Genomic DNA, 24,304 nt, shown 5'->3' on the forward strand with positions numbered 1-24,304 from the left:
TAGTTATGTTACAAATGACGTTAGAAGTACTGTACAATAGGATTGATATATTTTTTACACTATACTCTTATTAAGCTTTGGAGAAAAAGATGGGCAGGGAAATATATGCTGCTGCAGTAACTTTAAGCTGTAAGCTGTAGCTGAAGCTGAGAAAACAATGTTCAAGCTGCTAATGACTATAAATTATCGTGCATCGGCAACATGGATGAAACTCGACCATAAATAAAACTGGAGAGAAAGTATTCTAATCAAAACTACTGGGCATGAAAGAATACAATTACTACTGTTTTTCATAATCGATAAAGGTAAATACGTAAAGCTCAGATTATGATTTTTTTTTTACACAAAACAAACATGCCCCAAAACGACCCAGCCGCGATTCCTAACATCATATATTAATGAAAAATAGCTAATCAATTTCACAACGACGTATTTCGGTTATATTTCGACTTAAAACACTTTGTATAACAAAAAATATCCGTGTCCAAATAAACAAAAAGTATCCTTATTCATTTACGCTAACTAGAAGCAAGAAAAGCACCTTCAACTTAGTTAAATCATCCTTCAAAATAAACACAGCGATATTGATTCCCAAAACAAAACATTGATGCAATTTATAATACACAAAAGCAATAGAATATATATGCAATTGGAAACAATAGTAAGCATAACTTTTAAAGATCCATGAAAAGATGCACATTCGTTATGTTGATGTTTGTATAATACTGTTAATGTGAATAGAGTTCAGTATAATGTAGGCTGGGCTACCAGTTTGTTGATGCAGCACACTGCACCACCGTCGGAGTGGCTGGCGGCGATTAGCTGAATAGCGACCCGGAAATTTGGAAATTGATGCGAAACATTAGAAATTACTCTAACCGAAATTTGTGCCGGATTACTGATATATATACAGTATATATATACACACACACACAGCCCCGTGAGGCTTTGACATCCTGCATCCAGATAAGTGTTGCTTTTTTCCTTGCACATTTCTGAAAAAATATATTGATGGGACACATCAAGGTCATTGCTCATCTACTGAGGAAACATAGGTGATCAGGAGCAACCAAAGTTGTGGGCTGGAAAGTGTGTTTGCGCAGACCCTTATGACAGCGATCAGTCATGAGCAAACTCATAAACTGATGCACATGCATTGCCATCACGTGCCCCTGCAAATGGGTATCAGGATCCCAGTCATATCCACAAAATTGGGTGACATCCATGAGAAGACTTCTTAGCCTTCTTGCAAAGGGCTGCCTTCCAGGCTTTCTTCCTGAGTTTCCTATGGTCTGGAGAGGAAGGAGGAGGAGGAAGATGGAGGAGGAGGATGAACATGGAGCATGAGCATGCTTCCTTGACTTCCCCCTCAACCTCTCCAACAACTTCAGTAAAGGCAAATATCCCTAAAAGGAGAGCAGCAGGAACTGTCGAAGCAGCTACAGGAGGAGGGAAGGAGCAGCAGAAACATCTGCAATTTCACCAGCAGAATCTTGTAGGGGAACAAAAGCCAATGCAATGGAGTCTTGAAAATCGATCCACACAGAGAACCTTTGGCCAAAACAAAATGTTCAAAAAAAAAGGTGAACAAGGAAGGCTCCCTGTATGCCCAGGGAAAGCCACAAAGCCTTCAACAATAACATTAAAAATGTATCTTTATCTGGATAGTGCAAATGAAATACCTGTATTTTAAGGAACTTTCCAACAACAGCTTAACCTCTTGGGGTCATTTTGACATCATGCTATTCAAAGCCAGGGAGGTGTAGCCAAGTCTGGGGGGAGGGGATGGGTGGGGGAGGTTTTTTTTGGTCTCAGCACTATGCTTGGCATGAATGGCTTGATCATCATTCAGTCAGCAGATACCTTCTGCAGCCATAAAGTTGTGGGTAGACACTAGTCCACGAGAGGTAGGGGTTGGGATAGGCACAGTAAGGTAGGGGTTGGGATAGGCACAGTAAGGGGAACGGGTAATAGCAGTGGTGTATCTCACTCGGAAGACACTTCTTCCTCCTCAAACCATGTTTCTCCCACTTGGCAGGAAACCAAGGCACACACAACACAAGTCACAGACATTGAACTACTGACTTAAAGACAAACAAGAAGAATGAGGGTCAATGGTGAACATAGATATAAAACAGGCACACATTTGATCATGTCCAGGACTTATAATCATAATTCTTACTTGAAGAAGAAGAATCATCAGGCACAACCAAGCACAAAAGGAATGATAAAAAGACAAGTCACACTTGAAAAAACAGATTCAACAACAGCAGTGGTGGTGAGTGAGTGCACTGCACATCTTTATGCATGCGTGGCTCTCCCCATACCCATGTACTAACTATTACCAGATTAAACACCTTGTTACCAAAATTCAGTGATCACATCAGTTGTTGCCAAAGGCATCCACATAACAGATGAGGGTTTGTATCCTCACAAAAACAAAATGTTAGAACCATACAGCTTTCCCGTCTTTACCCATTATATTTTTCCACTTCAGACAACCAACTTTAATTCCAAAAGCAATATCAAACACAAATTAACTACTGCATGTAGAAGACAAATACTTCTGTAAATTTTTAAGAAAATGACAAGTTTGTGAAAATCAATTTGCATTTAAGGTAAAACTGTTAGTCTATCTGGTGAATGAAAATGAAAAACCAGTAGCATACTTGTAAAAAAATAAAGGTTTAGGCAAGTACCACAATTAAAAAAGTTTTTTTAAATAATATACAAAACCCCTATAATAATATAAAGACACTGTACATAACGTTTTTACGTCATATATATGAGAACCAAATGGGCACTCTTTAAAATGTATTGTACATGCTGTGTCACTGTATGCCGAAAACTCAAACTTTTTTCTTTTAGTGGATTAACACATCTGCAGAATACCAAAATGGCCTAAAATGGTCTAATATTTACATTAACTACAAGGACTACCAAAGTAGTCAAGATTTGTGCTATTTCTCACAATCACACTACTGAACTACACTATTTGTCATCTTTGTTCCTGACAATGCATACTGCAGTGTACTGTACTGTACTGGAGATTGATTACAGCAGTGATATTCACAAGAATTTCTTCTAAGTAAATGGTTTCTATCAAAAACAGATGAAACAATGAAAGCCCTCATCATGCAGTCTACAAAAGGTAGGCAAACTAAACCATATTGTGAAGAGAATTTTTAACAGTTTATCAATTTAAATGTCTGGCATCTACAAAACTAAATATATGACTCATTTTGAGGAAACCTGTACCTTCAAATCTCAGATCTAAATGACCCTCCATCTTCATTTTTCTTCAGACTTCTTTATGATTGCTTTCTCAATTTTAGGGGTTTTTTCTTCTGTTTTCTCCATATCATTTCTGATGCCATCACTCTGGTCAACATTTATCGTTGAGGCCCTGGTATCTCGCACCTCAAAAGACTGGACAATATGAAGGCCACTGGTGCTATTAGAGAGAGGTGGAGTAGCATTGTTGCTGTTTCCACTTGTGGAAGGAGATGCACAAAGTGACAACTGACTTGAATAGGCCGGGGGGGGCGAGGCATTCTCACGTCTGGGATTTGTGTGAGACATGCAACCCCCTGTAGCACCCTCGGGATAAGATTCGGGCACCTGATGTGGTGCCAAAAAATCTTCTAAGCCACCTTCTGTGTTGAGCTGTAATGATCCTGAATGAGTAGCAGCATACTTGGGAAGCATTGACATTGCTTCCTCATAGCTTGGGGGTTTTTCTGTAACCAAGAAATAATCTGGTGGCTTACCCTGAGATGCTGCTGATGTGCCAGGTGTGCGAGACTGGCTCTGAGTCCTACCCATTGGAACAGTGATCACATGTAAATCCCCAGTAGCTTCAGAATTCACCTGAAAGCATTCAATAAAAAAATCTACCATTCATCAAAAGGCTCATATCTGAAATGGATTTATGAATTAAATACAATGTACTAAGAGAAAGGTTCAAAATGAAAATTTTTATAAAATTAATTATTTGGATGCTTACCTACTGTTAAAGTTAGCTTGTATCTTTGCGCCATTAGGTGTGACTGGCATTCAAAATAAAACAAAATTCTTGGCTAACCCGCTAGGACTGTCCCTGTAATCACCTGTTTCCCACCAGGTGGCATTGGAAGGGCATTACTTAAGGCCCTAGCTGCAACCCCTTTAACTGTGCCTCCTTTCATATTCTCTTTCTTCCATCTTACTTTCCATCCTCTCCCAACAATTGATTCATAGTGCAACAGCAAGGTTTTCCTCCTGTTACACATTTCAAACCTTTTACTGTCAATTTCCGTTTCAACACTGAATGACTTCATAGGCCCCTGTGCTTGGCCTTTGGCCTAAATTCTATATTCAATTCAATTCAATTAATTTTATCATGAAAATTTACATTATTTGGAATGAATCCCACCTACTGTTAAAGTTAGCTGACTACCACATTGAATGAGGATGGTGGGTTAGTGAAGCCAGAGAAAATGTTCAGCCAGGCAAACTAAAGGCTTTTTAATGAGGGTTTAGCAGGATGACTAAGATGAAAGGATCTTAACGGTATCAGCGGGGTCGGGGGTTATTTTTGAGTGTCAGTGTTCAAACTTCCACAGGTGTTACCTCTAGTTTGACCGAAGATGCACACAAAATTTCAGGTGAATTGGATGAAAACTTTTTTTTTTAATGAATATTCTTCTTTTAAACATAACTTTTTTTTTTAGTACATCTCCTTCTTTATTTATCATTCAGTTTAAAAAAAAGTAACAGCAGAAAGCTTAATTCCTATCAAATAAAATGACAAGCTCAAAAATCTAATATGTGATGTATGGTATTTAAAAAAAATATTTTAAAAATGCAGTAAAAAACACCATAAAATTATATATTAAATCTTGATAAATTTTTTTTGAGAGAAAAAAGAAAAATAAATTTGCCGGTGTTCTCTCACTATCTTTATTCAAATTGCTTTTTAGATTATTAAAATCCATTCATAAATATGGGAGTTTTTGGAATCTGAATGTAGAAAAAGTATGTTTTGAAAAAACAGTTAAAAGTTTGCTAACCATTTATTTTGCTTTTAGGAAGCACATACAAAGTTTCTTGAAAAGCCACCATGGCACCTGTTCCTCTCTTTTATAAGAATGTTATTCCTCTAAAAAAAAAAATTTATTACTTAAAGAAAATAGTTTATATTATTTTTGGGGGGTTATCATAGAATGCTACTCTTCCCTTGTGCTGCCAGGTTTTTAGGAGGCTAATGAGCCCCTCCTTCATATCCTCCTTTTGATGTTCTTTGTTTCTTTTGCTTTCTTGAATGCATAGCAGACATTTGGTTTCCTGGTCATCTGAAGGCCTTTCTGTAGCTTTCTCCTGTCAGTTCTTTTCTCATAATAGGCAGCAATGAACTTGCTGCATAGCCGTATATCATGTTCCGCTGCAGCAAATACAAAGCAAAGATCGTAGTATCCTTTCTCATGGTCTGACCTTTGGACACTTTGCCCATATTTTACTGCTGAACGATCTATTTAGGTTTCAGTAACGACCTTCGCACATTCCGTAGTAATTCATCAGAGGAAAGCTCTCAAATATTTGGCAAACTGGGATCTTTGTCTCTCTGTGTTGGAGTTTTACTTTCATCTTCTTGTGACTCTTGACACATCTATTGCTGCCAAATCATGATTATAAAAACACCAGCTATTTTTGCTAACAGGACACTGAGAATGATCATGATTTTTATCATCACTAGTCAGATGTAAAAAGATTGACATTATATTTTTTTTCATGGTAACTATAGGGTCAATGGGATCTTTAGCTCTGTTTCTTACTGCAATGCCAAAATATTTTTCAATCTTTATCAACATGCTATCACTCAATTTATTGAGTCCTCCAAGCTCACTCCTAAACATAATTTTGTTTGTTGTTGTTACATATTTCAAAACATATTTCTTTCTCAAGGCCATAAGACGAAAGACAATCCTCTTCTGAACGTGGTTTATGCATTCTTCCTTGAGCACTGGATACAGAGTGCCATAAGGACCAGTGCCCTCATTCAAACTGCATACTCCTTTATATGCTGTTGAATCCCCATCACCAACAAATACTTTGTATTTGAATTTCTTGTCTAGTGATCTTTGCCACAATGCGAGAGCACAAGCAGCTTCCATATCTCTAGAAGCTACATCAGGGACAGCAATTACATCTTGAAAATGCTCAATCTCTTCCTCCTCATCATCAGATAACTTCCAAACAAAGTCGTCGGTACCATCATCATCATCATCTTGATATATTTATGCAAGGGAATAATAGATTTCACTCAGAGCTTCGTAATAGGAAGTACAGTGAACCCCCCGTATTCGCGGGGGATGCGTCCCACACCCCCCCGCGAATAGGTCAAATCCGCGAATGCTTAAAACCCCTCTAAAAACACTTAGAACTGCCCATTTTGATAGCTTAAACCAAGAAAAGCCCTGTAAAAATGCTTATACCTGAGTATTTTAATAGTTTTATCACAAAAAGTGCATTTATTCATGAAAATTATATGAAAATACAGTAATTAGTGAATATTTCTCAGTGAAAAATACCGCGAATGGGCGAATTTTCCGTGAATGATGGCTAGATATGTTCCACAGAGAAACCCACGAATGCGTGAGTCCGTGAACCATGAGAACGCGAATACGGGGGGTTTACTGTACTTGGCATCTCCTCAGCACACGTGGTTGGTGGCAACTTGTGAGAAGCCGCAACATTAGCTGTGTCTATACTTTTAGCTTCAAGATAAGTTTTGATATTGTGAGAGTTTGCTTCCCTTCGCCAACTAAACTTCTTTTTTTGGCATGTTGGTAATATATATAATACACAATTGATGTCCAAAAGTACGAGGAAGTGTTGCAATTGATTGAAAATAACAAATACATGATTACATCAAAGAAATATAAGAATTCTCTCTTGGGACAACTGGCTCGCATTATTCAGTCATGGGAAGACTTGCCATCTCTATCAGGAAAACATATTGTACGGCATACGAAACAAAATGCAATGAAAAAAAATACAAATACTTGAAGAATGAATGCAAAATGAAATAGTAATACCATCTTGGAATTGGTGTAAGAAGGTGATCCTAAGTGATGACAGCTGTTCTTCACTGAATAAAGAATCTTGCTGAAGTTGGAAGAGGTACCACTGTTGCTTGAAGATCTCTTTTTCATTTCCCTACAGCACTTATCAAAGTGTCCGACACAATGGCAGAGGTGTAACTGGATTTTGCTGGCAGGACATTTCATTGTCTTGGACCAATGACGAAGATGGGCAAAGCTTTTCCAAATACTTCTAGTTGCTGGACACATTTCAAGGCCATGCTGATGGGCACAACACTGGCATAAAAGAACTGGCATCAATGTCTGTTTTGAAGGTTGTGGTTTTTCACTTTTCTTATTTTCTTTCTTTCCTTCTTGTAGGCAAAAAGAACGCATAACTATTTGGGTGGGGTATGTATGGCAGAGGTTGCACTTTTGGCAGCTTCATACAACCAACAAGTTGTGACACAGTCTTGTAGCGATGACTCAGTGTCTAAGGAGATTAACTTCTATACCAACTCTACAACTTGAACACCCATCAGAATAATAATTTTCAACTGGTCTCTTGGCATACAGCTGCATTCCCTAGGCACAAGTAAAATTCCTCTGTGATGCATCATAGTCTCACTTAGACATCAGCAAAAGGCTCTCCTTCCATTTGCTTGCAGCTGTGTAATTCTCTAAGGCGAATTACTCTGTTTCATAGAGCATCCAGAACTTCGTCTACAAATTTGCAAAGTATGCTTCAACACACGTTGAGTTTCAAGGGCCAGGCACATTCACATCTGGATCATTTGCTTTTCTCGAGGGAGCTTAGAAAGGTCAACCATGACAGCATAGTCATCCCACCGACGTCTCCATTCCCTGAACATTTGGAATGTTGCATCAGCCTTGAGTGGGGGCAATGTTTAAGCAGTTGCTTTCTGTGATGTGATAGGGAAAGAGAAGACTGACTGGAGTGGAAAACATCCACCTCTGCAGCAGGTGTGGAGTCACCTGAGTTGGAAGTTTTAGTAATTGAGAGGATCTGGATGAGAGCATTCAACTTGGCATTTTTCTCTTCTCTGCGAAGCTTATCCTCCCTTCTTCGCAACTTCCACTGATTTCTTTTTTTTTCTTCATTGCATCTTCTTTGTTGTCTTCTTTCTTCTTTTCTGTAAAGGCAAAACTCCTCTAAGAACTTTATGAAGGTGAGAAAATCCATGCTGGTTCTTAACTGGCAGGGGGTTGATAACAAGGACTCCTCTCCTACAATGTTCCCACTGTCTTGTACGTTCCTCTGATGTACTACATGAGCATGTTCGATTTACTAAGTCTTATGACTACATCATTACGTTTAGTGCAGTGAAAAAAAATTTAAACAAAATTATAATCAAAGAAAGATTCTGTATACGAATGAGGGAAAAGTATAAAAGTATACCTTAGTTTTACCAAACCACTGAGCTGATTAACAGCTCTCCTAGGGCTGGCCACGAAGGATTAGACTTATTTTACGTGGCTAAGAACCAATTGGTTACTTAGCAACGGGACCTACAGCTTATTGTGGAATCCGAACCACATTATAGCGAGAAATGAATTTCTATCACCAGAAATAAACTCCTCTAACTCTTCATCAGCCAGCCGGGGGATCGAACTCCGGCCCAGCGAGTGCCAGTCCACAGCTCTATTGACTCACCCAACGAAGAGCTACGAATGAGGAAGCATGAGTAGAGTTGTCCATGTGCCTTTTCAACATCCGGGAAGAATCCAGGCAGCGTCTACGGTGCCCGTGATCGGAATCTGAGTCTGAGCTAGAAGACAAACGGTGCACATCCACTGACCTGGCCTTTCCAGTGGTAGTCAGTCAAAGCCTGGGATCTAGCAACAGGCTTGACTGAGGGGGGCAGCAACCTGTAGGCAAACACTGCCAGCCTCCCTTGGACCTAAGGTATGTCTTCTCCCAGGTACAGGGGAGCAGGACAGTGACCTTTGTTTAGGAGCACTGACAGGATGGGAAGCCACCTCCTCCACAGAACACTTTTTCCATAAGCACACGTTGGGACGCCCCTATCTCCGACACTGAACTCACTACCAGGTTAATCTTCTTTGGATTAATATTCTCGTCAAATTTGGACTCCAGACTGGCTCCAGACTGGCTACATTGGGGTCAGGCCACAGGAGCTAGGCATGGAGTATGTGAGAATAGAGGAGGACTGATACAGAGGGAGAGTATGTCCAGGTAGAAGAAGGAAGAGCTAGGGCTAGAATCAGTCTTCGGTTTAGGGGAAGAATCCCTACTTGCAGAGGCCCTACTTTTGGCTCAAGTCTATTTAGATGGGATTCGAGCAACCTCCACTTGCAGTCATCCCAGTCCTTGCACTCTGAACATGTGTATTCTCCCTCAAACACTCCTGTCTCATAATTTGTATGCACATGGAATGTTCATCATAACAAATCTTAGTAAGTCTATTCTTACAGCCCTCGCTGCAGTAACGACAACTGGAAGCACTAGAATCTGACATAATTACAGAAGAAAGAATCTAATGCAAAACATAAATAAAAAAAAATGCAACAATTTGATGAACAAGAGAGGATACTTCCCGAATTCGGCAAGCAAGCACAAACCGGCGAATTAGGCAGGATGGCAGAGCGCAACGTGCTGTCGACATTCAGCGCTCAAGAGAGGTGATGTCGCTTACAGTAACATTTTACAACCCGTTGCAGGCAGGACCTGTCACCCCATTTGCAACTGATGCGTTACTGCGAATTTTAATTAGGATGCCGTGAAACCAACAATTAGCCAAGTACCACTGGTAAGTTACATATATAAAATAGCCTTATTAAGGCAAGGTAAGTACAGTACTCCAACAAATTAAAATCATCACCCCTTCAGGACTAACATGTGCCACCTGGTGTAGTAAATAAGCAGTCATGCTATGAGCAAGTTTCACAAAAGAAGGCGCTTCAACAGAATGATATATCAACTTCATAAGTTCTTCTGTTTTACTATTAGGCCAAAGTACCTTACTGTCTTTGAGAGCTCTTTGCTTCACTGGGTCAAGCAACTTGAAAATACTTTTGTCATGAACAGGGAAATTATGATCTGGCACAGTACCAGTGTCATGCAGCAGCTCACAGTTTCATGAGGCGGATACTGAGCAGACAATCCCGGCCACACTTTGAGGATAACACTAAGGCCAGTTCTGCCTTGTAATGGAATCAAGCTATCTTTAACTAACACTACGCTGAACTGAGCTGAGATAAAAGTACACAAAGGGCTACCTTGTGTCAACAGGTTAAATTCTCAGTAAAAGGCCATTCAGCAAAACAGCGCAATCTATCAAAGGGCCCACAAAAAAAACTAATGGAGAGTCAACTCAATTGGGTAAAAATCAGTCAAGTATATAAATGGTGACAGAAGTCAATGTACATCTTCAAGTTTACCTATCTGTTTCTCCTGAACCACATAGGAAGCATTAGATGGCAGAGCAGACCTATTAGGTAAAGGAGGCTAGGGGGGAAGGGCAACAATGGAAGAAGGAATGGATAAAGTAAAATTAAAGCCAGACCTAACCAATTGTTTACATAATCTATTGGCCTCTTACATCTTCTGATACTTCACAAAATTATTCTTTTTTCTCATCAGACCACTTCTTACATTCTTCACATCGAGAAGAAAAATCACACTTGTTACCCTTATAAGTAATGCACACACACTAGTGTGTGACCATCGTGCCCAGTTGAATACATTCAATTCACACAAAACTCATTCCTACAGGATCTAGCTCTTCTATCTCTGCTATAGATGACATAAAGCAAAAAAGAAAAAAAAGCACAAGTACAGGAGAAAACTGGCCAAAATATAGTACAACCCATTCACACTGTATGAACACGGACACGGCAGGAAGAATTCTGATGAGCGTAAACATTCCAACCTACCTGGTGGGAAACGGGTGATTACAGACAGTCCCTCCAGGTCAGCCAAGTTTTATTCTTTAACTTATTTTGAGTGCCAATCACACCTAATGGTGCAAAGATGTAAGGTGATTTTAATAGTAAGATTCATCCTAAACAATATAAATTAATACAAATGTTAAAACAAATACTGTACTGTGTTCCATGCCTTATAACACACCCATATTCAATGTGCAACATAATTTTCAAGGGTAAAGTTAAGGAAAATCAAACCATTAAATCTGAGGGAAACATGATCTGCCAGGTCATGAACCAGTAAACAAAACAGTTTTTTACACTTAGGGAAGGTCTATAGTACCATAGCCTTTGAACACATTTTCACATAATATTGTTGTATGTGCTATAAAAATACCCAAGATTCATGTGCTTTTTAACATCAAAAGCAAAATACAGCAAATACAAACCATAAATGCAGTTCAGCTTATCAAAATTCAGTTTGTATTTTATTCATTATTATTCAATAAAGAACAAATGTAAATGCACATTAACTAGCAAACCAAGCTTCCACAGAACAGAATGAATGTATATGAAGAGGGGAAAATATATAACAAATCAATATACATACATGGTATACGCATATATTATTATACAAGTCAGGAAAAACAACTGGAACGGTGCATGGCAAGTGATTAAACAGTTCTACAGTTTCAAAAAGAAATGAATGAAAGCCTTTCAGAGTTGGGCAGTGTGATACTGTAATGTGGTACATTATGGAAGAATGGATGCTGCTGAAGTGCTGCAAAGCAAGAAGCATGTTGCAGTTCTTAGGAATGAGTCATTTTAGTCATAAGGTGCTGAATGGATGAAAGTGCCCCAGTGTTTGGCTAGACAGCCTAAATTTCAAGAATCAAATAAAACTATTTTAGTCATAGCTCAAACTCGGCTTGCCCTAGACTTAATCTCTGTGGTGGTTGGCTCTTCTTGGGGGTGCAGATTTTAGGAAATATTAAGCATGACGAACAGAAAATCTGAAGATTTAATGCACAATTCTGAATACTTACATAGTTGCTGCATCATAATTTGCATTTGTAAGAAAATATAGTATTTTTCATTTCATGAAAGGTGTCCTTTTTTCAAGGCCCTATTAATATAAAAGGCTACACACAATTGTCATACTGGATAGCTTTTGTTCATTATCCAGGCCAGAATCACTATTAATGAGAAAAGAAACCACCACTTTCAATTGCCTAGTCTACATAATTGAGATTTTGGTAAGCTGGAGACGTCCGAAAATTAGAACCATGTCCCAAGATATTTGTTTCCAATAATGGAAGAACAAAACATTAAGGCATTAATACAAACATCTCTGTAAAACTAGAACCCATACTAACAATATCAAATTTTCATGCAATATCACAATTTTCAAATGCAGTATTACAGTTTTCAAGAGATATAAAAAAACTGAGTCAACTGTACCAGCTGGTATTTTGAGAAGAAAATTCTTAAAAATAGCATTATTTATGAATATTAAAACAAGGAGCAGGAGTTTAATGATCATTAAATCACTGGTTTCCACTTTACTGGAGTTCAACTTCATTCCTCTCTGACTACATCACTTACTGAACCTTTCCAAATCTCTGGTATGACTAGCAACAACTTGAATTTGTGTATGAAGGGAGAAAAATCCATTGCAAGTTAGCATTACCTGCTTACTTTACTACAGTATCTTATGTCATAGACCAATTATCTTTACAGCAATAAACACTAAATTCAACAGAAGTACCAGAACACTACTTTCTAGTGCTAGGTGGGATAGGTCTAAGATATTTAAAAACCATTTCAATAACTGTGGCTGATTACTTAAACCATGAAAGAAATTAAGAACATTGCTGTTTATAATAATATCCTTCCACTGAACCAAGGTGAAGGCCACAGTAAAGTAAATCAGTAAAAGTCTGGATTCATTCATTTAAATGGCTAGATAAATCTAAATAAACATTGCTAAAAGTTTCCTACAGGAATACCTTTCATCACAGTGCAAGTGTCTAAAATTTAGATACTCCCCTTACAAAAGGACTTGAAAGGTGATCTTTTTAGCAATCTCGATGAACACTAGACGGCAAGAGACTGGTATCAATTTGTTGCAATCAAACCTTAAAAAGCCCTTTAAACCTGGCAAGGTAGAGTACTGTATTGCAAAACTTCAGCACCTTTGAAGAAATTAAATTCCTATAGTACAGTATAAAACATTTTCCTTTAAACCCATCACTTATAAAACCCTTACTTACATAAGATTGGTCTCAAATTACTCCAATCAATACTTTAAAAATCCCTTTAGACCAGACAAAATACAAAATGGTAAAACTTAGCTTTGGAGAAATTAGATTCTTATAGTGTACTTTATTTTTGTGGTATGTCAAAGTATAGTACTTTACTACTCATGTTCAGCTACTTACCTTGGAGACTTGGCTCTCAACCTCTTTTGTCCTCAAGCACCAGTAGTGGTGCTTGAGGACAGAAGAGGTCAGGAGAAAAGTGTCTAAGGTTACTGTACATCACATGTCAGAATGAGGATGGAATGAACAAGGGTGATGAGTGTGAGGCAAAAGAGGGATGATGCATTACATCTTCCATCACCAGTAAAACACTACCCAGCTGCAACTAACGGTCCCAGTGAATACAATTCCATTCCACTGTGCACATCTTGAAGGTATAAAGCAGCAAAGGTTGACTGACATCTAAACACACAGTTCCTGAATTCACGATGGTTGTAATCTCAACGTTCCTCATAAAGGATAGGGAAATTGAGAGGGCCTTGATTTCAAGTAGTCACTCAACGCAAACTCAACCACTTCTTCTGAAATGTCTGAATAGGCCCAAATAACCTTGAACAATGGCATGTCTAAGCCAATAAGATAGATTTTTAGAGGTTTCCTCCACTAATGTGTCAATTAACATGTCAACAAGAAATCTAGTCCTCACAGGTGAGTCTAGTACGACTCATCGCCGCCATTTCATCACTGCCCACTCATTGCTGGCCCAACTCATTGCCCGGCCCAACTCATTGCCTCGACGAACTTATGCTAAAAATTGAAATTCACTGAAAGTAAATAACAACAATAATTACCCAATTACCCACAAATGACCCAATTATCAACTCAACTACTTGTCAACTTAAACGATAACTTTAGTCATTAATAACCTTTCAATGATGGCAACTTCAGTTTAAAGTTCGCCTACCAATACATCCCGACTGGGAATGTATCTGGCTAAATGAGCTATCAAGTGCGCTACAGAACACTCAAGTATCTGTAAATGTCGACACGTGAAACAGGAGGAAAAAATGATTCCTTCATTTGTCAACGTATGCCATTACTGTGGTTTTGTTGTTCAATGAAACCACTGAGTGTCGCAAAACTCATCTTGAATTCTCGGAAGGCCAAAAGGCTGCCTTGAGTTCAGGATGTTGGAGAAGGCACTAATCGTCTCAGTCATACACTTTCAAGAAAAAGTCTTCCAGGTGCGCGCCTATTCTTCAATCGGTGAATCTGGGAGTAGACATGACATGAGGAGAATATGAAGCATATTCGAAGGGGAAAGAAGAATGGAGGACTGGAAGCAGACCTCCTTCATTCTCTGCCATGGGGAAGCTTCTGCAAGATGACAGGATACCAAGACGATTAGCTCTAGCTGGGCTGGCATTTCCCGAATCGGGAGCACGGGAGAGGAAGCGGGATGGAAGTTTGATGAAAAGAATTGCCGAGACCCAAGGGAAATAGATACTTCTCCTAAAGGAATCCATTCCCAGGTCTCGGTAATGTTGCTGCCAGGTCCAGAGACTCGAAAAGTATAATTTCATCCAGGCATCTGCAGTAGGAGAACTTCTGCCTGGTCAATACTTCTTTCTCTCTTCTCTTTTGCCCTCCTTCTTTATGGAGAAGAGGGTGGAAAGAAACACAGTTATGTGCACTTTCCCAGAAGGGACGAAAAGGGGTATGTGCTTCCGCAATCTTCTTCCGAAGCCTGGGACTTCTTAGGGGTTGAGGAGGGTTGGCTTGAACTTGAGGTCCAGCTGAGATGACTAAGACCCACAGGTCTTGGCCATTTTCCAAAGGACAAGGCAGTGCCCTGGTACGAACCTTAATTACCACGGTATCTGGCAAATCTCTGAAAGAGAAAGGCAGAACCGAGTAAAGGTTCGTTCCTAAGGGTCAAGCTAACTTGGGACTTACGAAACTGGAGATCCGAATTAGGACAAAGTCCTTCTTCTTAGCACCAGAATTGCCCACAGATTGCCGCCTGATGTAGGAAGACCCACGCCCAGACAGGACCAGTTTCCAGAAGGCAGGGTTCTCTCCAGGAATGGTCGTATCCGAGGAGAGAATGCCTAAAAGTGAAGGATCATGGATCCATCATGAGACTCTGAAGGAAACCAGAAGGACTCCACCAAGATTGCCGCCTCTCGTTGCGGAAGAGAATACCCTTCACGGCAAGGAGAAGCAGGGAGAGAACCCAGTCCAGATGAAGCAGAGTCAGAATAACCTGCAGTCGGCAAGACCCCTCCGAGGCAGGAATTCATACTCTGTCGAGGCAGAGGAGGAGCTTGGTTTCTCGACCTGAATTAACTCCTTGTCCGAAGAAAAGTATTCATCTGGTCGAGAATACTCTCGCAAGCACGGACTGTGGCCCCCAAAACTCTTGGCCCCTTCAGGTACTGGGAGCCACGATCCTGTCCTAGGGATCCTCACACTAATGAATCGGCACGAAGTTCTCTGAGAAACGAGCGATCACAACTTGAAGAGGAAGACCCTTGCTGCTTCCAAAGCGTGAAACTCCTGTACCTCTCTCCCTGGAGGGAGACCTTGACAGATCCCAGAAACCCTCCTCGGCTACCTGGTTGTACTACGAGACAATCGGAAGACCAACACCGAAAGCACCCCAGGCAGCCAAACTCCAAAGAAAGACAAATTCATTGGAGCTCTCTCTGTCCGCCTCGCATCTCTCGGAACAGCCGAGAGGAAAAGAGAACGAGTGAGGAGAAAGAGCACCCCTACCTGTCCTGCCAGTAAGACCAGCAGGAGAGGCGGACCGTGAGCGATAATAAACCGAAGATTATTGCCACACAGGGGGAAGGAGGCGCTTGTGCCTTGGCAAAGTGCTTTTCTGGGAAGAGCGAAAAGTTCCATTTGAATAGTGCAGGGCCTGATTCGGAAGAACCTAGCAGGGTGAGCTGAGCCACCTAACTTCTAAGCTGATCAGAGCGCAATCAGGATGGGTGTGGGAAGTGGTGACTAGGGACAAGCAGTGACCGAGCCAGTCTTGTAGACTTTGACCAGGGGTTAAGGCGGAGACAGGCGAGCCATGCTGGTTCAGATCGCGTGCCCTACTGTCCCGAACTGGGTGGGCAGAACTCTGCCGTGAACTGCTCTAATTTCCAAACTCCTCCTTTGAAGCCAGGCCTCGAAGAAGGTTTAAAAAGGAATTCTGTGTCTGCTATCCTGCATGCTTGAACCCTAAGGTTCAAGACCTGAGGATGAAACCCGACCAAGCAACTGAAGCAGCTGGTAGTCAGTATCGAGACACCTGGGCATCTTGGCACCGAGACACTCGGGTCTCGGCACTTTCTCTTGTCCTGTGCCTTTTGCCAGGAGAGCGCTCGATTCCCAAAATAAGGAGCAGCTGCTTTGAGTTCCTAAGATCGAAAGAGCCAGGCACAGAACCAGTCTTAAGCGCGAGACTTCTAAGCTGGGAAGAGGAGGCGGCCTCAGAGGCTGCGCTCTCGTCTCAACCTGGCCATAAGACAAGTGGAGAATCTGAATCGGTTCCGCCAGTCGGGAAAATGCTGAGACAAACTTGCCTCCCAGAAGAGAGGCAGTCCCTTAAAAGTCCCGCAGGACTCCTGAAGGGAAGTTCTTTCCTGCTTCTTCTGGTGTTTGAACCGACAGGATTGAGACACCAAGCTGGGAACCCAACCGAGCACTGGTAAGCACTCTGGGCGAGCTTGTAGTGTTGGCAGGAAGAGCCGAGACACCTGGGTGTCTCAGCCCTTTCTCTCGTGCTGCTCCTGAACTGGGCTGGGGAAAGTACTTGCCAGACCAGATCAGGATACTCGATATTCCACAGAATCTCGAGCACTCGGAGCGGCTCACGAACAAGCACCCGAAGCAGCACCTGTCTTAGAGGCGAAACGTCTAGGAATGGGAACAGGAGCATACACCTCAGTCGCCTGTGGCTCCCGAAACACAAAACCCAGGGTTATGCAAATCGGTTCCTGAACCCGAAGCTGGGAAGAGCTACTGCCTCCTCGGAAGGAGGCAGTCTCTAGATGTCCAAAGAACATCAAGGGGGAGGGAGTCTTCCTCTCCTTCGGCCGACGGAGGTTTCCCGGGACCCCCTTGAACCTCGGGAGAGGAAGGAAAGAGGCGGCAGAAGACAAAATCGAAGATAAGTTGAAGAAGACGGCGGCTGCCTCCACAGGACATCTTCCTTCACCTACACTCCGACATCTTCTACGGGATGGTGGACACGAAACATTGTAACCTCCAGGGCAGCTAGGCAGGATCACAACAGAAGCAGCACAGGACACAACCACCAAGAGAAGCAGCAGGCACGATCAGGACAGCCAATGCAGGGGCTATGGAAGCGGTTCAGAAGGCATGAGCTGCAGCTGGCAGCCCGCAGATGTCACATGAACATCAGCAGTGACGCAGGAACTATGGGGCGGCTGTGGCAGGAGACCAGGAGCTGCCCCACAGGCTTGTCATAAGTCAACAGGAGCAACAACACAGGAAACCTGCAGGAGCAGACGGACCACAGATACGCCAGGCCAGCAATGACAGTGATTGATCCACAATGGCTGGAACAGAGTTGGAACGATCTCGACGTGGATCTCTGCCATTCCAACCAGGTACTTTGGTTGATCGGGAAGCAAACACTTTATGAATGTCAGGACTCCTTCAGGATAAGATATCCCAACTGAGATATCCAGCCAGCTACTGTTATGCCTATGATGCTCACTGTCAACCTGAAAGAAAAAGCACAGATGATTAGTAAAGGGAGACTCCTCTCACTCAGAGGGGAACTGCCCTACGCAGCGAGCGAAGAGGGCAAAGGAGAGATAAAAGAACCTACAAGGAGAGAGAAGGAAGGAGGGGAGGCCACCAGGGCCTTGTGGAAAGCAGACTTATTGATGGCGCCCGCAGCCTGCTTCCACACAACTCTCCATAGGCGTACACTAGCAAGAAAAACACTCAACACATGTAGAAAGGAAGTAGTCATGCCCTTGTACAAGGAGGGCAGGGAGCCCAAGAAGAGTGAACTGTTACATCCCAATAAGCGAAGAGGAGCGAAGATATTACATCTCAATCTAAAATATCTGAGCATACAGGGGAACGCCTTCAGCATCTGAATAAAGGGCTACTGGAGGAGAAGATTACCATCGGTTATGCCCCTCTAAATATGTCCTTGGCTGTCAAACCCAAGACACAGATGCAGGGAACGACAGCATATGCAAGGCTATCACAAATCGTGGGTTTGTATATTAATAAATATCAAATACAAGTAAAATATATACACAAAAATACAGAAAGATCCCACTGGGATAATAAAGAGCTTAACAACAGTCAGGCAAAGAGATCTGAAAACACGTCTGCAATGCGTGAGGGCTGAAAGCAAACTGGAATGTTGACATCTAGGCAGGCGGGTATTCTCGCTACCTGACGGTAGTTACTGCCTAACCACCTTGTTCAAGAATTTAACGGCCATGTCCAGCTTCACTGTAAGTAATTCCTATTGTAAAGGATTGATGGTTTGTATATCGTGTCGGAACAAATATTTTATATTTCCTAATATTTCTGCCAGTACTGTAATAAATAAAAGTGTTTTTCATTTCCACTGAATTTTTCTTTTTTTGTGTTCTTTTTTAATTTTTTTATAATGTTTCAATTTTTAGCATTAGTCGAGATGACGATTTGGCCGGCGATGAGTTGGGCCAGCGATGTGTGGGCAGTGATGAGATGGTGGCGATGAGTCGGAAGGTGATGAGTTGTCCCATTTCGTACTGGGCGCCTAGTCCTCTTGAGGTAGTGGCATACAGCTCTCTTAGGACAGAAGTAGTGATCTACACTGTTGGATAGAGGTTATAACAGCAAATAAAAACAAAGCAATTTTAAGACAAACCCAATGAAGACCAACCAGTGGTGCATACTGTTAGATACTGCTTGCAACTCGCTCATACGCATCTCAAAAAACTCAAAAACTACAAGAAAGGGTTTTCATACTAAGATGCAGCAGGAAGGCCTCTCAAGGTGGTTTGTCAATCGCAGCAATCAGTACTAATTTTTTCTCTTATCTTTAGTGTGAAACAGTTGCAAAACCTTGGTCCAAACCACAAAACTCATAAAACCATACCATGAGGCCAAAGACAGTGAAGATCCTGCAGGAACACAAAGAATTGCTAGACTTCTACAACTGCACACTAATATGCTGCAGTTGCCTGCCATTATAGCATCAGAGTAAAAAAAGGCAGCCAAGGAGTTCTTGGCCCCAAGAAGAGTTTTACTCCAAATTATTAGGCATGAAAAAGATAGACTGACCCTTCTGTGCTAACACTGGGTTTATGATCAGGGTAACCCCAAGCCTTGAAGAGAAAAGATAAACTCCAAATGCCAGTTTTTTGGATAAATAACATTGAGGCATGGACTACAGAACACTTTTCCTAGAATGGTTTCATTAATATTTTGTTCTGGTACTCAAAAATACTCTGTTAGTGTAATCTGATTTGATTTATAAAAATTTGGCTACAAAGTGCTAAGACAGTGAAAAAGAGGGAATTGGAGTGGTAGGACAGAAGATGGAAGAAAGAAGTGGGTACAGAGGTAAAGCAAAAAGCTAAAAAATGGTTGTAGCTACGGTGCAAAGGGAAGATACGCACAACCTTTAATAACACCTACAGTGTACCACATGAGATGCACTAACGGCACTAACCCCTTGTGGGCCTTGCTAGTAATGGAGTTCAGAGTCATCTCCCCCCTCACAAACATACACACACAATGCTTCTAACCAAGCTCTAGGTCAGAGGATGAATAAGAATGTTTAAGGCCCATTACACTTGGTGCTCTGAGGAAAGAATTGTTCGGGAAATGGGAAGGATTTCACTCAAGAAAATGTAATGAAGATGTGGAAACTTCCTAAAATTGCTTATGCCATACGTATCACTGAAAGTGACAAACTCATGCTGGAAAAAACTTTGGTCCGAACGTGTCAATGATTTTACAGGATTTACCTTGGAGCCAATCACAGAAACAATGAAAGAAATTATGTTCACAACTTCTTTCATTACTGTACTGCAAAGAATCACCAAGTATTTCCCAGAGGTCAAACCCAAAACCATGGCCTTTCCTTCCACTCCTGCAATTAGAGGCTCAAAAACCAGCCACTCCTCCTCAAACTGAGCTTAACGATGAAGAAGATGAAAATCCTAATAACCCAGCTTCACCTATAAATTACAATAATGTTGTACAATTAACAAACACTGTCTTTTGTGTATGTGTACCTTCACGTGTAAGTTTAATAATTGTATGGTAAAGACTACATCAGTGTTTGTGTTATATTATTTTCATCATCTTTCAATATTACATAATTTTGTAAATAATCAACTGTTTATGATATATATCAGTTAAGTTTATGGCCAACAGTATGCTGTGTGGTACCGGGACTGAAGGTTTGCAGGATCAAGAGTTATTTGCAATTTTAAATTTTCTTAGGAAGCTGGTGCCCCTAACTCCTACCAAATGGGGACAGCTGTACACTAAAAAATATACACAAAATAAGACATGACATTTATATGCAAAAGTCTAGTAAAAAAAAAAAACATTTACACAAACAGTTTAGGCTGCCCCCAAAAATCAATATTATAATTATGCACATATACTGAATCTTCCTTCTAATGACTTCACATAATGAGTACATAACAGGAATTAAATTTAAGGTTTACCAGAAATACAACAGATATAGGATGTTAAGTCAAACCCTATAGAAGGCTACAAATTGTCAAGGAAAATAATAAATCAAGAAGTAAAATATGAAGATTAAAATTAGTTATACATACATATAATATATGATATATATATATATATATATATATATATATATATATATATATATATATATATATATATATATATATATACTACTGATATTGATATCCCTTGAATAACAATATTTTTACCTGTGAATTTCTATGTTACTGCACTCTTCAATACAAACTTTGAATTCTGAAATGACATTACAGTATGCTTTGCCTGCAACCTGCAAGCAAGGCAGCACTACTCACCCCCCCACCCCACATCAGTTTCGGGAGATATTAAAATAAATTTAATTACTGTTTTCTGATAAATGGTTTTGTTACTAAAATGCACTAGTGATCAATAAAGTCCTTCAACAGCTAACAAGCATTCAATGTTAACCAGTCATTAACCCCCAAGAAATACAGGGCTAGCAATATCAGTAAAGAAAACACTCATTTTGACCATGGTGAAATTTGCTAAAAAATATATTTTACATCTAAAATACAAAAACAGGAAGAAAACAAGGGTAATAACGCAGTACCTAATCATGTTCATTACCTTCCTAGCCCTGGGGTTGTGAGCAACATCTCAGGTAATCCAGACTTTAAAACCTTATCTGCAGAGGTTTTGACAGCATAGTGAAAAAGTTGCTCTTTGGCTCTGTTTTTACACTCTTCTAAAAAAACATTAACTAACTTCAAAGAAAATCAGAAATATTGAGGGAACAATAGAAGAATTATGTCAATAAAGGGTTACCTTATAATATAAATTTTCATAATAAAATTTATTATTTGGATACTTACCTACTGTCAAAGATAGCTTATACTGTATCTCCAAGCCAATGGGCAAGTCGATATTAAAAAAAAAAAGAAAGAAAGATTGAATGGCTGCCTGGATGACTATCTAGTATACCTGTTCTCCACCAGCTGTGTTTTGAATGTTTTAGCTCTTGTCAGAATTTTCCTTGACAGCCCACTAAGTTGTGGAGAGGCTGGGTGGGGTCTACTTTAACAGTAACTAAGTCTCCAGACAATAAGTTTTATTATGAAAATTTATATTATTTGGGATGAATCTTACCCACTGTTTAAGATACTAGCTGATTCCCACACTGAGAAGAGGATGGTGGGTAGTGAAGCTAGACAAATCTGCTCAGCCAACCGAGCTACAAGTTTCTTGCATGAAACCCAAAACATTACAAACATATTACCCAATCTGGAAGCCTTTCTGGATCTTACTGCCACCACAAGTTGGATTCTATTCAGGGATCAAGACTCTTGTATGTGTGCAGTGAAGAGCAGCTTTGTAGAGAAAACCACTTCAATTCAGCCAGAATGAAACTGAAGCAGCGTGAGGGGACCCCCGTGCCTGGGTTCAAAAGCTCTGTAAAACGAATCAACTAAAATGAAATACCTTTATGATATACAGTACATGTATGCTCCTATACAATTTATGTGTACCTTCATCCTCCCCAAAATACCAAAACCTGGGATTTAAAACAAAGAGCTTAAAAGATTGCTCTTTCTTTGGTTTAGGAAAAGACTTTACCCACTACTTATAGTGGCTAAGGGTTTTACCATTTTCAGACGAAATTCTGCATACTTAAGGTAGTGAGCAGCAAAAACCAAATTGAACTTCTACTGTGCTGCATTAATCACATCCTCAAGCAAAAAATTGTCACAAAATTAAATGAACTAGCAACCACCCTCACATTATGTATGTTCACCTTCAATAAAGGTAAATGGAATGGCACTAGTTCTCATGTGCTAGCCTAACCAAGTATGTCACAGAGAACTTCGTGTTCTTTGACAAAGACATTGTAAGTTCCTCAAACCACAAACAAAAGGTTAACTTTGCCTCTTCCAGACTTAACCTTTGACAAAAATATTCTAAGTTTCTGAAATTATCATTATTATTATTCAGAAGATGAACCCTATTCATATGGAACCCCCCACAGGGACCATTACCTTGAAATTCAAGCTTCTAAAGAATATAGTGTTCATTCGAAAGAAGTAACAGAAGGTAATGGGAAATACAGAAAGAGATCAGTCATTACACACAGATAAATTACAAGAGATCAGTCATTACACACAGATAAATTAACAAATCAATAAATAAATAAAAATGTAAAATATTAAAATGCAAGTTGAGCTGTATTAGGCTAGTAATGCAATGCATCTTCGCTTGAACTTTTGAAGTTCTGTTGCACATCATCCTCTGGGGGGCTGTTCCTCAGTTCAATGGTGTGAGGAATAAAGGACCTCTCGAACTGAGAAGTCTGACAGCGAGGCATATTAGTAACTGAGAGGTCTGATCAATTGAAGCTTAGGCATATTAGTACTTTGTCCCTTATGTTCAGTGAGTCTCCATGCTGACTCTCTTGGATGTTTTTGTTTTATAATATTTTCCGGGATCAGATTGTGAATGTGAAAGATTTCTATTAAAATACAACTTAACACTTTAAAACATTACCTCAGCTTTTTGTGGTTGTGGCGAAAACACCATCTGTCAATGATCCAAAAATGAGGTTAAGAAATCGTTTGGCTGGTTTTCTTTTATATAATCAGAAACTGAAACCACAAAACAAAAGATTAACTTTGACTCTTCCAGGCTCAACATTTGACAAAGACATTCTAGGTTTTCTAAAATCACAAAACATAAGGTTAACTTTGCCTCTTCCAGGCTTAACCTATCTAAGTACATTTTAAATGCCCTAACCAGACAGAGCAGTTTCCTCTTCCCGCTAAAGAGGTTAAAATGGAATTTTTACAGTTCTCGGGAAAACTCAACTCTCACCTCTCAGGCAAAAAGATAAAACAGCATTTCGTTTACAACAGCCTTAAGGACAGTACTTGCAATAAACTTACTCTTTTAACTGCCCACAGTGCTAACAAAAGGAGAGTTTCATAATAAATACTTCAATGGAACTCATCCCAAAGATCAAAGGATCTGCTTATAAAAATCTTGAAACTGCATCTAAATTGGAGAGAGTTGTAGGGGATTCAATCTCAACTGATCTCAATACCTTATGGTGCTGATCATTAGCCAGATCCAACTGCGCACAACGCAGTACCGAGGAAAGCATGGAAAGATAAACCTTGAGTGTGGACAGTAAAAACTGTTACTATATCTAAGAAAGTGGAAAAACTTTGATGTCTACTGGGGTACAGGTGCTGAAAATTCCTCTAGAATGGGACCTGGAGCAAGACACAAACTGCTGCTTCTGATACAAGACCATGGTTGTTTCCCACTTAAGGATAGAACCCATGATACCTTTGAAGATCC

At 40.2% G+C, this 24,304-nt stretch overlaps 1 protein-coding gene across 5 annotated transcripts in view; it reads right to left on the minus strand.

Annotated features, from left to right (window-relative positions):
• Positions 1-24,304, minus strand: part of LOC136834417 (uncharacterized) — a 442,334-nt gene that overhangs the window by 39,264 nt on the left and 378,766 nt on the right. For 4 of the 5 annotated variants that reach the window (XM_067096993.1, XM_067096994.1, XM_067096991.1 and 1 more), the window contains one exon: positions 613-3,870. In XM_067096993.1, the coding sequence (XP_066953094.1) occupies positions 3,292-3,870 (579 nt within the window). In that variant the 3' untranslated portion in view covers positions 613-3,291. Of the gene's footprint in view, positions 1-612; positions 3,871-24,304 lie in introns of those variants that run through there. The other variant, XM_067096992.1, reaches the window with a different exon arrangement.

Source organism: Macrobrachium rosenbergii, chromosome 53, assembly GCF_040412425.1.
Source record: "Macrobrachium rosenbergii isolate ZJJX-2024 chromosome 53, ASM4041242v1, whole genome shotgun sequence".
NCBI lineage: Eukaryota > Metazoa > Arthropoda > Malacostraca > Decapoda > Palaemonidae > Macrobrachium > Macrobrachium rosenbergii.